General features: G+C 61.9%; 2 protein-coding genes across 2 annotated transcripts; one reads left to right on the top strand and one right to left on the bottom strand.

The window, feature by feature from the left end:
• Positions 1–638: 638 nt before the first annotated feature.
• Positions 639–2,816, bottom strand: LOC135886971 (zinc finger protein ZFP2-like). Its single transcript, XM_065414751.1, has one exon. The coding sequence runs from the start codon at positions 2,814–2,816 to the stop codon at positions 639–641; it is 2,178 nt and encodes a 725-aa protein (XP_065270823.1).
• A 7,909-nt stretch (positions 2,817–10,725) lies between these two features.
• LOC135887059 (zinc finger protein 239-like) lies at positions 10,726–12,812 on the top strand. Its single transcript, XM_065414839.1, has 3 exons — positions 10,726–10,778; positions 11,050–11,146; positions 11,467–12,812. Exons 2-3 carry the CDS (start codon positions 11,068–11,070, stop codon positions 12,480–12,482), a joined length of 1,095 nt encoding a protein of 364 aa, XP_065270911.1. The 5' UTR covers positions 10,726–10,778; positions 11,050–11,067; the 3' UTR covers positions 12,483–12,812.
• Positions 12,813–14,082: the final 1,270 nt, after the last annotated feature.

Raw genomic sequence — 14,082 nt, 5'->3', positions numbered from 1 at the left:
GGGGCTCCAGGTTGGGGCAGGGGGTTGGGGAGTGAGGGGGGTAAGGGCTCCGGCTGGGGGTGCGGGCTCTGGGATGGGGCTGGGTATGAGGGGTTGGGGTGCAGGAACCAAGGGGTTGGGGCATGGGAGGGGATCAGGGGTGCAGGCTCCAGGTAGCGCTTACCTCAAGCAGCTCCTGGAAGCAGCGGCATGTCCCCCCTATGGCTCCTTCATGGAGGTATGGCAGGCGGCTCTGTGCGCTGCGCCGTCCCTGCAGCTCCCATTGGCCTCTGTTCCCAGCCAATGGGAGCTGCGGGGGCGGCGCTTGGGGCAGGGGCAGCGTGCAGACCCAACGGCTGCCCCTACGTGTAGGAGACATCAGCTGCTTCAGGGAGCCGCGTGGAGCCACAGCACATGCAGAGCAGGGCAAACCCTGAACCCCGCTCCCTGGCTGGAGCTCGAGGGATGGATTAAAACACCTGAAGGGCTGGATGCGGCCCCCGGGATGTAGTTTGCCCACCCCTGGTCTAGTGGGTCAGAGCATGGGGGGGCTGGAAGCCAGGACTCCTGGGTTCTATCCCTGGCTCTAGGAGGGGCATGGGGTCTAATGGGTTGGGGGGGGCGCTGGGAGCCAGGAGTCCGGGGCTCTGTCCTGGCTCCTATCCCGTGTGGAGTCTCTGGTGGGACACAGCTGGGGACTTGGGCAGGACGCTGTCCCCATGCTTGGCAAGGGGGGACTGGTGGGCATGGGCAGTGTGGCGCTGTCCGTGGCTTGGCTCGGCGTGGAAGGCCTGGTGTGCGATCAGTGCGTGGCTCTGGGCAAAGCGCTCCCCGCATCGGGCGCACTCGTAGGGGGTCTCGCTGTGCACTCGCAGGTGCTGCGCCAGCTCGGCGCTCTCCCCAAATCTGCGGCCACAGCGAGAGCATTCGTGGGGCCGCTCAGCGTGGATGCGCCGGTGCCGAGCCAGCGTGGAGCTGCGACCGAAGTGCTTGCCGCAGCCGGTGCAGGCGAAGGGCTTGCCGGCCCCATGCCGGGTGCCGCGGTGGGCGGCCAGGGCTGCGGCCTCGCTGAAGGCCTTGCCGCAGTCAGTGCAGACGTGGGGGCGCCGGGCATGGAGCCGCCGGTGCTGGAGGAGGTTGGCACGGAGGCTGAAGCCCCGGCCGCAGTCCATGCAGCAGTAGGGGCGCTCGCCGGAGTGCACGGCCCGGTGCCGGAGCAGCACCGCGCTTTCCGCAAAGCGCCGGCCACAGTCCCCGCAGGCGAAGGGGCGCTCGCCCGTGTGGGTGCGCCGGTGCCGGGCCAGCACCGAGCTCTGCCTGAAGCGCTTGCCGCACTCCGGGCAGGGAAAGGGGCGCTCCCCGGTGTGCACCCGCCGGTGAACCAGCAGGTGTGAGCGCTGGGCAAAGCCCTTACCACAGTCCGGGCAGCTGTGGCGCTTCCCCAGGGGAGCCACCAGGGAGCCTGGGCTCCACCCCTTCAGCCCTTGGGACTCCTCCCCCGCTGCAGGGATTCCGTGCTGGGTCACAGCCTCTGAGCTCCGCCCCTTCAGCCCTTGGGACTCCTCCCCCTCTGCAGGGATTCCCTGCTGGGTCACAGCCTCTGAGCTCCGCCCCTTCAACCCTTGGGACTCCTCCCACTCTGCAGGGATTCCCTGCTGGCTCACAGCCTCTGAGCTCCGCCCCTTCAGTCCTTGGGACTCCTCCCCCTCTGCAGGGATTCCCTGCTTGGTCATAGCCTCTGAGCTCCGCCCCTTTAGCCCTTGGGACTCCTCCCCCTCCGCAGGGATTCCCTGTTGCCTGAGGGTCTCTGCACTGGGCTCTCCCCCTGGGGTGGGGTCCCCCCGCAGCATGCTGTGGGTGGCCAGGTGGCGGCCCAGGTTGGATCTGCGGCTAAAGCGGCGGCCGCACTGGGTGCACTGGTAGGGGCGCTCCCCAGTGTGCGTGCGCTGGTGGAGCAGGAGGCCGGGCCCGCGGCTGAACCGGCGCCCACACTGGCCGCACTGGTAGGGGCGCTCCCCGGTGTGGGTGCGCCGGTGCAACGCTAGGTCGGGGCCACGGATGAAGCGGCGGCCGCAGTCGGGGCAGGGGAAGGGGCGCTCGCCCGTGTGGATGCGCTGGTGCAGCGCCAGGTCCGGGGCCCGCAGGAAGCGCTTGCCGCAGTCGGGGCAGGGGAAGGGGCGCTCGCCCGTGTGGATGCGCTGGTGCTGCACCAGGGAGGAGCCAGCGCTGAAGCGCTTGCCGCAGTCGGGGCAGGCAAAGGGGCGCTGCCCGGCGTGGGCCCGCTGGAACCGCAGGAACTCGGGGCTGCGGCTGTAGCTGCGCTCCGCTGGCGGGGTGGGGAGCCCCGCGGTGCCATGGAGGCGCCGGTGCTTGGCCAGGTGGGCGCTCTGGCTGAAGCACCGGCCGCAGTCAGCACAGGTGAAGGGGCGCTCGCCCGTGTGCACCCGCTGGTGGCGCAGCAGGTTGGAGCTGCGGCTGAACCGCCGCCCACAGCCGGAACAGCCAAACGGCTTCTCCACCGCGCCGCTGCAGGGCGCCCCCCGGTGGGCCAGCAGGGCCACGTCGTCCCCAAAGCTCTCCCCGCACTCAGCACAGATTGTTGGTCCCACCTCGAAGCGGCCGGTGCCCTGCTGCCCCTCAGTCTGCTGCTGGCTCCAGCAAGCGTCCCCCTGCGGCTCCACTGTCCCAGCCCCCTCCTGGCTCTCCGTCCCGATCCCATCCAGGCGGGGAGCCCCCTCCTCGCTCTCACTCATGGCTCCATCTGTCTGGGGTACCCCCTCCTCGCTCTCTGGCCCGATCCCGTCCAGGCAGGGAACCCCCTCCTCGCTCTCATTCATGGCTCCGTCGCCTGCTGGGACACAGAGTAAATCCAGAGATTAATCTGTCCCTGTGCTGGAGAGAACGAGAACCTCAGGGGGTGGAAAGGGGCAGCGTCAGAGCAGCCTAAGGGATTGGGACACTCGCTCTGGGAGTCGCAGTCACCAGTAACTCTCGGAATGCCGGCACTGAGAGAGATGCAAAGAGCTGCAGGTCCTGATTCACTGCGGCTCATGGGATTTAGACACCCAGGTCCAGACTGACAGCTGTTTGGAAACCTAAAAAGCCAACAGGGACCTAGTGGGTGCTTTTATCTGCTTCTCAGGTGCCCAGATCTCTTTAGACTCTGGCCCTCAGTTCTTGTTATTATACCAACCAGGAGACGGGCACATCCCAGCCCCTTCGGCAGCTCTGCGAATCCTCCTCACGTCGGCAATACCAACACCTTGGACGCAGCCGAGCAGATCTCAGAGAACAGCAGCCAATGGGGAAACCCTCATACAAGGAGGGATGCTTCCAGTGGGGGCCAGTGGGGATCTGTTCCTGGCACAGTGCTGCTCAGGACCTTTACCAGGGATTCTGGAAGGAAATCTCAACTCCCAGCTGGTAAAGCAAGCGGCTGGCACCCAAACCACCAGGGAGGAAGAAGGACTCCTGATGCTAAGGGACAGCATTGGCACAAAAACAAATGGGGATAAATGGCCAGGAGTAAATGCAGGCTGGAAGGAGAAGAAGGTTTCTAACCACCAGAGGAGGGGAAGCGGGGGCTGGAGCAGCAGGACAAACATCTTACCTAGTTTCCCAATGCAGCTTGAGAACTGTCTGACCAGGACAGTTTCCTGGGGCTACAGAGCACTGAGCTGGGTAGCCGAGCACAGCCACGGGGAGGAGATTTCTGGCAGCTCTTTGCTCTAGGAAAGGGCTGAAGGAGGTGCCAAGGCTGGAAGGCGGAGAGATGAATTCAGGGTGAGAACAAGGAGAGCTACCTCACAAAGCAGTCTGGCTGACTTAGAGTTTTACACCGCTGCCAGCACCACAGCAGCTGAGTATCTTCCATACACCTGAATGGCTCCCCCAAGAGCCAGTCCCGTCCCTCCCTGGAGGTGACAGAAAGCTCCGCTGGGGTGATCCAGCCAGAACTGCAGCATGCAGCGGTGCCAGGGCCTGTGAATTCGGAGTGAGGCGCAGTTCTGCTCCAGCCCAGCTCCAGGTGGACACAAGCCCTAGGTGCACGTCACTGTCTCGGAATCTCCTTCCACCGGGAACGAGGGGCAACGGGACAATCTCTCTCAAGCATCCGGGGGCCCAGCGGGGCCAATCTCCAGCCTCCTCTGGCTCTGACACTGCCCCCTGCCCTCCAGAGCCCGCAAAGCTCCTGCTAAAGGAAAGGAATGGGCTTCTCACCCACAGCAGCTGTGAACTTGGGCTCCTGCATGTCTTCCCGCACTGGGTCTCCGTACAGGGTCCACTCTGCCTGGCAGATGCCCCTGGCCACCTCCCTGCGTGTCCAGGCTCTGAAACAAGAAGTTTCCGACGCTCAGTCCTGGCTGCTCTCCCCCAGTCTGCTCTGGTTTGGTCACCACTCCCTCCAGCCCCCCACATCTCCTCCACCCCTGCTCCCCCACAGAAAGACGGGCACTTCTGCAGGTTCCCCACACACAGCATATTCACTGCCCCGCCCATGGGGACAGACCCTCACAACCCTGGAAAGCCCACCCCCCAAGCCAGCTACACACAGGGGTTCACCTGGGGGATGCACAAGCTGCTGCTCGGGACCTGCCAGGCCCAGTGAGAGCAGGGGCCCATCTAGCCTGGTATCGGGGCTGCGACGCTGGACAGCGCCTGCTGCTTCAAAGGAAAGAACAACAGCAGAGGCCAGTGAAGGAGGGGAAAACGGGGCCCAGCCGGGGCCACCACTTCCCGCAGCATCCCCACCCCAGAACTGTGCAGGGGAGACACCCCACCGGGGAAATCGAGACACATCATTGCACCGGCGGGCACACGCACTTCCTCTCTGGCTGGGCCGGGATTTCTCACACCCACACCGCTCACCCCACGCGCACACACGCACTATTGCTCCCCAGGCAGCCCCAAGCCCCGGCCACCCCGCGGGCAGATGGGCCCCCACGGCTCCCCAGGACCAGCCCCTCAGCCCCTCCCCGGGCACAGGGGCCCCGGCCCCGATCCCGGGCGCCGCCCCCCGCAGTTCCCCCAGTTACCGGGACCCTCGGGCTGAGGCCGCGTCCCCGGCGCTCGCCCCGCGGGGCCCCGGGCGCAGCCGGCTCAGTGCGCGCTGGGCGGGGCGGAACGTGGGGCAGCGAGCGCCGCAGCCTGCGCTCCGGAGCCAGCCCCCTCTGGCGGCGCCTGCTCCTGGCCGGGCTGCGAGCGCAGGGGCCCCTGGAGCCGAGCAGAGGTGCGGGCGGCGGATCCCTCCCCCCCGCCGCCCTTGGGGGCTCCTCACCAGCACTGGGGGACCCGGTGCCTTATTTCTGGTCTGGCTTCCGCTGCCAACCAACGGCTCTTCTGCCGTTCTCCGCTCTGGGGGATTCTGCCCTAGGACACTGGGATCAAGTCTCCGCACTGTCTGCTTCGGGGCGGGCTGAGCAGAGTGAGCTGTGCCTGCCTCTCCCTGGCAGGCTTGTCTCCAGGCCAGTCCAGTTATTGGTGTGGCTCTGCTCTGCACCCTCCACATCCCTGTACAATGTGGCCACTAGAGCAGGGCTGGAGGCCCCATGCTCCAGTATCCATCTCAACCCAATGACCTATACAGAGGTTCCTACTCACCACCCCGTGTAGACAGCCGTGCCTCCCCTTAGCCCTTGTGCCACAGCATCGCTCTGGGAGTTCATGGCGAGTTTCTTGCTTTTTGTGCCCCCTCAGGCCTTTCCAGGGCGGCTGCTGTCCAGGACTCAGTCGGTAGGGCTGGCTGGGTTTCCTTGGGCCTAGATGTGTCACATTTCACTGGGCTGAAATAAAATGCATTTTGTTTGAATTAGGCCATTTTCTCAAGCAGTCCAGAGGGCTCTGTATACCCTGTCCTCACTGAGCCGATATTTGGGTTCTCCACTCATTTCCACACCACTGGAGATCATGGTGAATTGCACCAGGACTGGCATGATCCCCACAGAACCTCACTAGAGACCACTGCATTTTATGGAGCTTGTCCACCAAGCCCATCATAGAATATGAGGGTTGGAAGGGACCTCAGGAGGTCATCTAGTCTAACCCGCTGCTCAAAGCAGGACCAATGCCCAGACAGATTTTTGCCCCAGATCCCTAAATGGCCCCCTCAAGGATTGAGCTCACAACCCTGGGTTTAGCAGGTCAATGCTCAAACCACTGAGCTATCCCCCCCGCATGTGTGCTCAGCTGATACCCTGCAATGCTAGCTTTCCATGCCGAACTGCTCAGAAAGAGCCCAGAGCCGGCTGTGGGGAGTGCATTATTGCTAGTGTACAGGTGTGCATTATTGTTAATGTACAGGTGTGCGTTATTGTTAGTGTACGGGTGTGCATTATTGTTAATGTATGGGTGTGCGTTATTGCTAGTGTATGGGTGTGCGTTATTTTTAGTGTTTTTCGGTGTCCCCAGGACGCCCAGGCCAGGGTACATGCCCAGCCTCAGGGCTTGGGGGGGGGGAGCAGGGAAGGCAGGAGCCATGCTGGGCACCTCACTGCCCTGAGCAAGGGTGGGGGGGCTGCTGCACGGGGATCCCACAACAGGGGCACCTGAACAGATATTGCTTTCGCACCTGGTTCAAACTCTGCCGGTGTTAGCGCTGAGCATCTCAGGACTACATCTCCCAGCATGCACCATGCCCAAGAGGAATCTCCCAGCATGCGTCACTCCCGGTAGAGACGCATCTCCCGGCATGCCCTGGCCCAAATGGGCGGTGCATCTCCGGGCTCGCCCCGTGTCCTAGCGTAATCTCCCAGCATGCATCATGCTCAGTAAGAGCTGCAGCTCCCAGCAGGACCTGCGCCCAAGGGAATCTCCCACCATTCCCTGCGACAAGTCCGGGATGCATGTCCCAGCATGCCACTTGGCTGTCCTGCCCATGCTGCTCAGAACTACCTCTCCCAGCATGCCCTGCTCCCAGTGCCCGGGCTGCAGCCCCTGCCAGGGGGAGAGGGCAGATGGCCCTCTTGCGGCGAGGCAGGGCACAGGGAGCTGGAAAGGTAACCTGGCCAAGCCCCAGCCCCCAAACACCAGGTCGTTGTACTGTCTGTGGCACATTATCAGGCTTCCCCCCACAGCCCTGATCCGTGCCTGTGACGAGAGATGCGATCTCAGGACTCTGGGAGCGGAGGCTGGCAGTGAAACTCCACCAGAGTGGGCAGTGCAGAGGGAGGGGCTCCAGCCCCACTGGATTTCACTGGAGACCTGGTCTCTGACTCCCCCAGAGCCTTGTGAGAGCCCCAGGGCTGATATCACACTGAGACCAGCCACCACAGCAAACATTCCCTGTATCTATAAATCCACCCCCCTACACCCTTTGTTCTATCTAACCCGGTACACCCCTCTAGCTATATATTGTTAATACCTGTTACCTGTTAGTAAATATTCACCCTTTTAGCCCTTTTCTTTCTGTATATTTGATTCATTTATATATTAACTATTCTTTAGAAACTCTAGGATATTAACAAAGAGTATGTGTGAATTCTAAGGCCCAGACACTGGTCCTTGACTGATAAGTAACCTTGATCAATAAGAACGGCCATCCTTGGTCAGACCGAAGGTCCATCTAACCCAGTATCCTGTCTTCCAACAGTGGCCAATGCCAGGTGCTTCAGAGGGAATGTGGAGCACAAGATCTGGTCCAAGGTGTGAACCATCCCTGCCTATTCTGGCTAATAGCCATTGATAGACCTATCCTCTATGAATGTATCTAGTTCTTTTTTGAACCCTGTTATAGTCTTGGCCTTCACAACATCCCCTGACAAAGAGTTCCACAGACTGACTGTGCGTTGTGTCAAGAAATACTTCCTTTGGTTTGTTTTAAACCTGCTGCCTATTAATTTCATTGGATGACCCCTAGTTCGTGTGTTATGAGGAGTAAATAACACTTCCTTATTTCCTTTCTTCACACCAGTCATGATTTTATAGACCTCTATCATATCCCCCCTTAGTCATCTCTTTTCCAAGCTGAAAAGTCTCAGTCTTATTAATCTCTCCTCATACGGAAGCCATTCCATACCCCTAATCATTTTTGTTGCCCTTTTCTGAACCTTTTCCAATTCCAATATATCTTTTTTGAGATGTGGTGACCACATCTGCACGCAGTATTCAAGATGTGAGCGTACCATGGATTTATACAGGGGCAATATGATATTTTCTGTCTTGTTATCGATCCCTTTCGTAATGCTTCCCAACACTCTGTTCACTTTTTTGCCTGCCGCTGCATATTGAGCGGATTCCTATTCAGGAATTCTGTGTGTTAGACCGTAGCTAACAATCTGTGGCTTCCCTGTGTCTATAAAACTCCAGCTAGTCCGAGGAACTATCCCCTTCACATAGATATCGATACTGCTTACATAAGCATATATAAGTCCATTAATGGCTATTAGCCAGGATGGGTAAGGAATGGTGTCCCTAGCCTCTGTTTGTCAGAGGATGGAGATGGATGGCAGGAGAGAGATCACTTGATCATTGCCTGTTAGGTCCACTCCCTCTGGGGCACCTGGCATTGGCCACTGTCAGTAGACAGGATACTGGGCTAGATGGACCTTCGGTCTGACCCGGTACGGCCGTTCTTATGTTCTTATAAACCTGGGAAACTGATAAGGGAGGATTGTTCCAGCAAATGTTTTCTATTAGGGAATCAACAGGGAAGACTGATTATGGGGAAAGAAAGAGCCAGTGAACATTATTATCTTGAAGAATTATTAGTCCTCTCGGCTGTAAATAATCCTGCCTTCACCCATAAACCAGGTAAGATGAGCGTGTACAGCTATGACATCACAATGTATGGTTCTTTTGGCAAAGAGGGTCTTTATGACACTGATGTTGGAACTGAACTGGGGAATGAAACCAGGCATCCCTCCAGGTGCAGTGAAGGAACCCTAGCAGCTCTGGATCTGCCGTCACAGGGTGGTAAGCTAGTTAGTGGTTCTGTGCAGTGCTGTACAGTACTAATCTCTGATGGAACCTTTAAGTAAATAATTCCAACTCCTCACTGTCATTCGCCAAGCGGGAGTTGGCATTAACTCAGACACACACAGGGCCAGCTCCAGCGTTTTTGCCACCCCAAGCGGCGAAAGAAAAAAAGAAAAAAGCCGCAATTGGCGGCAGCTCTACTGCCACCAATTCATTCTTCGGCGGCAATTCGGCGGCAGGTCCTTCCCTCTGAGAGGGACTGAGGGACCCGCCGCCGAATTGCTGCCGAAGAGCCGGACGTGCCTCCCCTTTCCATTGGCCGCCCCAAGCACCACCTGCTTGCTGCGCTGGTGCCTGGAGCTGGCCCTGGACACGCAGCACCCCATGTCTGGAAATCTGGCACCAAACCCTGCTCATAACCAGCTGGGGCGTCTGATCATAGGGGTTGGAGGGGGGGCCTCAAAGCATGACAAAATTCCTGTTTTCATTCAGCACCAGCAATTATTGAGCTGGATCATCTGCCCCCCACACACACACCAGGAACTGGGGGGTGGTGGAGGGGCTGTGCAGCACCTGGCGTCATGGGGGGCCGGATCTGGGTCAGTGTCTGCAACAACTAGCACAATGAGGGCGAGATCTCAGTCTCAGGGTTCAGGCAGCAGCCTCACACACACCCCAGCCCCCCATGGATAGGGCACCCAAATAGAGCCAGATTGCGACACAGCTGAGCCAGACCCCTCTCTGGGGGCTGGGCAGGGGGCAGCCGGGCGGGGGGCCAGTAACAGCCCAGGCCCTCTCACTCTTCGGGGCTGCCATGGGCAGGGCCTGCCCGCCGGCGGACCCGGCCAGGAGCAGGCGCCGCTAGAGGGGGCTGGCTCCGGAGCGCAGGCTGCGGCGCTCGCTGCCCCACGTCCCGCCCCGCCCCGCCCAGCGCGCACCGAGCGCCGGGGACGCGGCCCCAGCCCGGGGGCCCCGGTAACTGGGGGAGCTGCGGGGGGCGGCGCCCGGGATCGGGCCGGGGATCGGGGCCGGGCTCCCTGCACTAGGCTGGGGGGCGGCTGCAGCCTCTGCTGGCGATTCTCCCTGCTGGCATAGAGGGGCTGGGCACTGCCCTCTGTCCCGTCCCCCCCCAGCAGTGGGGCCTCCCCGGATCCCCGCCCGGGCACAGCCTCCCTGCCCCCCAGGGCCTGGCTCTCCCCAAGGACAGGGATGGTGCCATGGGAGACGCCTGTCTCCTTCCCCCTCCCCCTCAGCAGGACCCCACCCGCCCAGGCTGCCCTGGCTTCCTGGATGGAAGAGTCCCGGGTCGCAGCCCCACAGGGCTGAGAGGATGGGCAGATGCCTCGGGGTTAACTGGCTCCAGTGTGGTGCCCAAGTGCCATGAGATTAACCCCCTGAACAGACGGCCAGGGGTAGCGGTGAGCTTGGAGTCTCCAAATGCAGCCTGGCTGCCTTCCTGGAGGCCCCGTTCAGGTGTGTGGGATGTATCCCTCATGCACTGTCCGGGGGCTCCCGCGGGCCGGGTCCGCTTGGTCCCCCCGGCCCCAGTCCAAAAGCTGAAGGGAAAAGTGACATTGTTATGAAATACCCTCAGGTAAAACCAAAGCAACCTCTGGTCAAGCGTGAGGCCGGACGGGGCCATGGGATCAGCTCATCCGGCCTGGCATGTGGAGTGGAAAGTGGGGAGGTTTGGACTGGCCTTAACTCCCTGGGGCTGGGCATTTCCCAGCCTGGGACAGTCCCCGAGGGCTCGGCTGCCAGTGTACCTGCAGCCCTGGATGCTGCTCCCCTGGAGATTCCCCAGGCTCTGACGTTGTTATTTCTCGACAGGCGTCTCCCAGCCTCTGTAGGGTGGCTGCCTTGGTGGCGCATTGGGGAGCAGCTCGGTGAGTCCCTTCTCTTCGTGAATGAGTGGCACCGAATGCGTGGCACTGCTGGCTGGGGAGAGGGGCCCTGTCTCAGGTGGCCAAGGGCAACCCGAGGGGCTCCCTCACTGGGAGGAGCTGGGGGCTGTGGAGCAATACAGTGACAGCCTTTTGCCAGAGACGCAGAATCTAGAACTGTTGTGTCCAGAGAGATCAGGGCTTGGAAATGGGGCCGGGGCCATGAGGATCCAGTTTAGACCCTGACCTCTCCCATCTCCTTCCCCTGTACCAGGCTGCCCTCAACTCCCCGATGGAGCGCGGGGAGGAGCTGCGGGTTCCAGATTCCCAGGGCCGTGAGGAAGGGGAGATGCCACGTGGTGCCAGTCCAGGTGAGGAAGGGGTTAACCCAACTCTGGCACGGAATGGCCCCAAAGCTGCTGCAAAGCTCCCAGCATGACCCATCTGTATTCACCTGGCCTGAGATACAGCCCCACTAGCCCTGGGGGAACCCCCCACCACCCTGTGTTGTCTCTGGGGCTCAGCAAGGATATGGGGCAGAACTGGCCCCTCTGCCCTCCCCTGGGGTGGGTTTGGGGGGGTCAGACCCTGGTTCCCAGCCCTACAAACAGGTTTATTAGTGACACGCACCCCCACCCGCAGGGTCCCTTTGCCCCGGTGCAGGGAGCTACTCACATCTGTGTCTCAGCAGATGATCAGGCGAGCGAGGAGGGGGCTGCCCAGGTGGACGGGGCACCCAAAGGAGCCCAGCTGGACATTTGCCAGCGCTCGGAGCGGGTCGGGAGCCTGCGCCGGTCAGGAAGGAGAAGCAGTGCTGGGCAGCAGTCAGAGACCCCCACCAAGCCCGTCCCCCAGCCCCGAGGAGCTCAGCAGCGCTACATGTGTGCCGAATGCGGCCGCGGCTTTGCCGTGAGCGCCCGCCTGGTGAAGCACGAGCGGACCCACACCGGGGAGCGCCCCTTTGCCTGCGCCGAGTGCGGCAAGTGCTTCACCCAGAACGCCAACCTGGTGCAGCACCGCCGTACCCACACCGGGGAGCGCCCCTTCTGCTGCAGCGACTGTGACCGGCGCTTCGGCACCAAAGCCGACCTGGCCCGGCACCGCCAGTCCCACACTGGGGAGCGCCCCTTCCGCTGCGCTGAGTGTGGCCGGGGCTTCAGCCAGAGCTCCAACCTGCTGCGCCACCAGCGCTCCCACACCGGCGAGCGCCCCTTCGCCTGCCAGGACTGCGGGGCTGCCTTCGCCCGCAACGCCCACCTGGCGGCCCACTGCCGCACCCATACTGGCGAGCGCCCCTTCCGCTGCGGGCAGTGCCGGGAGTGCTTCGCCCAGGCCACCGCACTGATCCAGCACCGCCGGCTGCACACAGGCGAGCGCCCCTTCGAGTGCTCCGACTGTGGCAAGGGCTTCACCCGGGCCGCCACCCTGCAGCATCACCAGCGCCTGCACGCCGGCCAGCGCCCCTTCCCCTGCCGGGACTGCGGGGCCACCTTCGCCGCCCACGCCACCCTCCGCCAGCACCGCCGCAGGCACTCCGGGGAGGCGCCCTTCCGCTGCGCTGAGTGTGGGCGCTGCTTCGCCGTCAGCTCCGCGCTGCTCCGGCACCAGCACGTCCACACTGGGGAGCGGCCCTTCACCTGCCACGAGTGCGGCGCCGGCTTCAGCCAGAGCTCGGCGCTCGTCCGCCACCAGAGACTCCATGACTAGTGCCTGGTGCTCCCGGGCCCGGCAGCAGCAAGCCAGCGCGTGACCCCTGGCGGGAGGGGGAGACTCCGGGCCCTGGTGGGAGAAGGGTGCCACAAGGGGCCCCATGTGAGTGAGTGAGGGGAAGGTGCTCTGCGGAGGTGGGTTAATTCAGCTGGAATAAATGAGCCCACAGGGTCTGCGGTGTTAATGGGACCCCATCGCTGCCCAGTGCTAAGCAGTTCCACTCGGTTCGGGGTTTCCGTCCAGAGACCCCGGCCTGCTGAGCCCATGGCTGATGTCCCAGCGAACATCTCCTTAGCCTTCGATTAAAGCTACCGAAAAGAGCGCTAACCAGTTGTAGCCTTTGAAACGTAAAGTATTCAGTCTGGCTTTCAGTTCACAGCAGGTGCCCATGGGAATGGGGTGACAGCGGGTGCCTAGGGGAATGGGGTGACAGCGGGAGCCCAGGGGAATGGGGTGACAGGAGGTGCCCAGGGGAATGGGGTGACAGCGGGTGCCCAGGGGAATGGGGTGACAGGAGGTGCCCAGGGGAATGGGGTGACAGCAGGTGCCCAGGGGAATGGGGTGACAGGAGGTGCCCAGGGGAATGGGGTGACAGCAGGTGCCTGAGGGAATGGGCTGAGCAAGCCGCTGTTGGGTTGTTGAAGCGCAGCTGAATGATTAAATTTCTCCCAAACCTACCTCGCCCTTGTTAAAGGGATTGGAACCAACAGAAGGCAAAAAGGAATTGAATTGTCATGGAGTCGGGCTCAGGTCCAGGGGGGTCTCTAGGCCCGATGCTATTCAGTATCTTCATCAATACTCAGCTAAGGGGTGCCCCAGGCCCCCCCACAGACTTCGGGGGGGCCTGGGGCACCCCTGTACATGCATGCCCATCGCCCCGCCCCCCCATCTGGTCTCTGCCCCAACTTCCTCAATGCTTGGGGAGGTCCCCTCCCTGCCTCCCACAGGGAGCCTCTCCCGCCTACCCGGTCCCACAGGTGGCATTCGCTCCCCCTCATCCTAACCCTTGGGGCTATTTCCCCATTGGCTCCGTGCTCCCAGCTCCAGGGCCCCCAAAGAGATCCCAGGGAAATGGCCCTTTCCCAGATGGGCCCACCCTGCTGACGGGTTCCAGGCCACCGCTGCTCTGGGTAAGTTTTAACCAGTAACACCCCAGCCACGTCTGCTCTAACAACAGCAGGTGGTGACCGGTGCCAGCTGCTTGGTCAGCACCCCCTAGTCCAGGGCCAGAGAGCATTTGGGAATGAGGAATTGTCCGACAGGCAGAGGTGCCGCTACCCAGTGGGGGACTGTGCACAGGGTCCGGGCACACACCGGGGAGGGAGCCCCCACAGTGAGCGGGCCCAGGGGCCGCAGCAGCCAAGGCCATTATAATGCTGTAGCAGGCACTCTCCAGTGGGCCCCGGAGCCTGGCATGAGCCAGGGCTGGTCTGTGGAGGAGACACGAGTGCTAGAGGGGCTGCCAGGCGCTAGCTCAGCGTATCTGACGCCCTCAGCTCCCAAATTCCACCCTACAGCTGCGCAGCCCCAGGACCCCGCAATCCCAGGTCCTGGGCAGCAGCAGCACCACCGTGCCATTCCTGTGGCTGTGGGGGAA

Source organism: Emys orbicularis, chromosome 12 (genome assembly GCF_028017835.1).
Source record: "Emys orbicularis isolate rEmyOrb1 chromosome 12, rEmyOrb1.hap1, whole genome shotgun sequence".
NCBI classification, from domain to species: domain Eukaryota; kingdom Metazoa; phylum Chordata; order Testudines; family Emydidae; genus Emys; species Emys orbicularis.
Note: the sequence above shows the minus strand (reverse complement) of the source record. Positions and strands in the feature narration are given on the sequence as shown.

What these genes read in the sequence shown, in the direction of transcription:
- LOC135886971 (XM_065414751.1), bottom strand. Translation starts at nt 2,816, where the DNA reads ATGAATGAGAGCGAGGAGGGGGTTCCCTGCCTGGACGGGATCGGGCCA.
- LOC135887059 (XM_065414839.1), top strand. Translation starts at nt 11,068, where the DNA reads ATGGAGCGCGGGGAGGAGCTGCGGGTTCCAGATTCCCAGGGCCGTGAG. An exon ending in GCCACGTGGTGCCAGTCCAG is followed by an intron (nt 11,147 to 11,466) that starts GTGAGGAAGGGG and finishes GTGTCTCAGCAG; the next exon opens with ATGATCAGGCGAGCGAGGAG.